The sequence below is a fragment of the Gavialis gangeticus genome, unplaced genomic scaffold (genome assembly GCF_001723915.1).
Source record: "Gavialis gangeticus isolate Ggan-Ray unplaced genomic scaffold, GavGan_comp1, whole genome shotgun sequence".
Classification (NCBI taxonomy): Eukaryota; Metazoa; Chordata; order Crocodylia; family Gavialidae; genus Gavialis; species Gavialis gangeticus.
In genome coordinates, this window is record NW_017729004.1 from 24,097,695 (window position 1) to 24,099,692 (window position 1,998).

Consider the following 1,998-nt stretch of genomic DNA (forward strand, 5'->3'; position numbering starts at 1 on the left):
GACTTTAAAAAAAAAAAAAAAGATGTTTCAAGCATTTGCTACCTCCCCCCCCCCGACACACACAATCAAGTTACATTTAGCATACCATTTGCCCCAAACCAGAAGAAACCAATGAAGCAATTTACAGGACATGCATAGTATTGTGTGGTGCTACTTCATGAACAAGCCCTGCATGCAGTATTTATTGTCAACACTTCTCTCTCCTATGCATATCCATGCCTAGAGTTCCCCCTACTACCATTTCTCCTCACATGTAGGTTCTGCTAATTTTCAACTAAATTCCACATTAGAACTTTGAGTTGCCATGTATTTTATAACCCTCATATTGGCTTTAAACACTATAATCTCATGCACTTATTAAATTTAAGGCTTGTTCTGCTGAAAGATAGAAAAAAACACCCTTAACATCAAGCTGGTCTTCCCAACAGTTGTGAAATAACAGCTTCTTCCCCCCTCCCCTCAGTTGGGTACTGCCCATTACTTGTATTAATGTAAACTATTTTCCAGGGTGTATTGTCAACTACTCCATAAAACAGTATCATTTAACATATTGCAACAAGTTTTATACTGGATCTAAAATGGCAAAAAAGGTCCATAAAAGCAAACCAGATCCCTTGGGCCTCACACAGTTAAGCACACTACTTTGTGCACCCAAAAGCAAATAAACTGGGTAAAGCAGCCAGTTACGTGGCTAATATCATGTACAGCTGGTGCATGAATAACTGGGCACTCATTTATGGTGGGATTTGCTGGTGGAGGTCATCCGTACAACTTCAGTGAGGCACAGTCTCTTCTCTAGATCCTTCACAAGATGCCTCAACCACTCTGTATGGTATTATTTAATAGATGAGGTGAAAATTACGTTTCAGGTCAAATATTTGTTGTAATACTTACTAGATGAGAACTGTCTTTAACTTCTTGTACTTGCTGCACCTGCGGTTCAGCCACAACTTTAGTGTCCTGATCAGAAGTCATGAGCCGTCTGCTTTTTGGCTCCTTAGAGAGAACTTTATTGGTCACCTTATGCTGTAGAGGAAAAAAAAAAAGAACAAATATGTAGTAAGTGGCTATTAATATAGTTCAAAATCATAGTCAATTTCATCTGGTCAATGAATGATAGCATTTATACTTGATCTGGCCTGAAAGACATCTAGGTTTGTTCTGAGACACCACTTCTCCTTCCATGTGGCTAATTTTCTTAATTTGTTTAAGAAGGATTCCGAGTTTCAGTAGAAGATGCTCACATTCACAGTTACATTTAATTTTCACAACTTTTAAAGATTGTGTCACAGTGGCTCTGCTATGTTATGACAAAGCACATCAGAAACAGTGCAATTTGTCAGGCACATCACACCATATAACAAAGCCATTATTTAATACCATTATCTGACTAAGTGCTGTAGGCCTACCTAGCACAAGATGGTGACATGCAGAGATACCCCATGTTAGCTTTTCACGTGCAATTCTGGAACAAGCAGCAGTATGGAGGTGCAGAGCCATGCTAATGCAACAAGGAGCAGAATTCCTCTGCTAATTCATCAGGGCACAAAGCAGCGCTAACATTTATATTGCTCCGGATTCTGGAATGAGCTCAGGGAACTCTTTTACCCAGCATGAAAAAGTGTCACAGAAGGGGAGAAGATCTTAGTGTTTTGTTAGTACTAACAAAACACTAGGTAGAAACCAAAGTAAAATGGTAAATGTTAACAGAGTGAAACATGGCAAAAACAAAAAATTGTTATTTTGTACGCTTCAAAATTCCAAGAACTCTGTTCTGCTGTGAAATGACTCTGCACATCCACAATATTCCTGCAAAGCTATGACAGAGTCAAATACATAGCACTGGCAAGCCCCAGATCAAGAACCTGACTCACTGGCTCATGCACCATCTGAGCTATTTTTTTGGACACTGTTCAAGGAACCAGTATTGAAGTTCTGGCCAGGATTATACATCCAGTTTCAATGAACCCTTATTTATTCTATATTAAGTGTACAACA

General features: G+C 39.0%; 1 protein-coding gene across 2 annotated transcripts in view; it reads right to left on the bottom strand.

Moving 5' to 3' along the window:
* The window catches only part of LARP4B (La ribonucleoprotein domain family member 4B), a 76,302-nt gene extending 75,278 nt beyond the window's left edge, over nucleotides 1-1,024 (bottom strand). For both annotated transcript variants that reach the window (XR_002095788.1, XM_019508169.1), the window contains exon 1: nucleotides 895-1,024. Coding sequence is in view for 1 of the 2 variants with exons in the window: in XM_019508169.1 (XP_019363714.1) it covers nucleotides 895-975 (81 nt within the window). In the remaining variant the exon portion in view is untranslated. The remainder of the gene's footprint in view (nucleotides 1-894) is intronic.
* Between the last annotated feature and the right edge of the window lie 974 nt (nucleotides 1,025-1,998).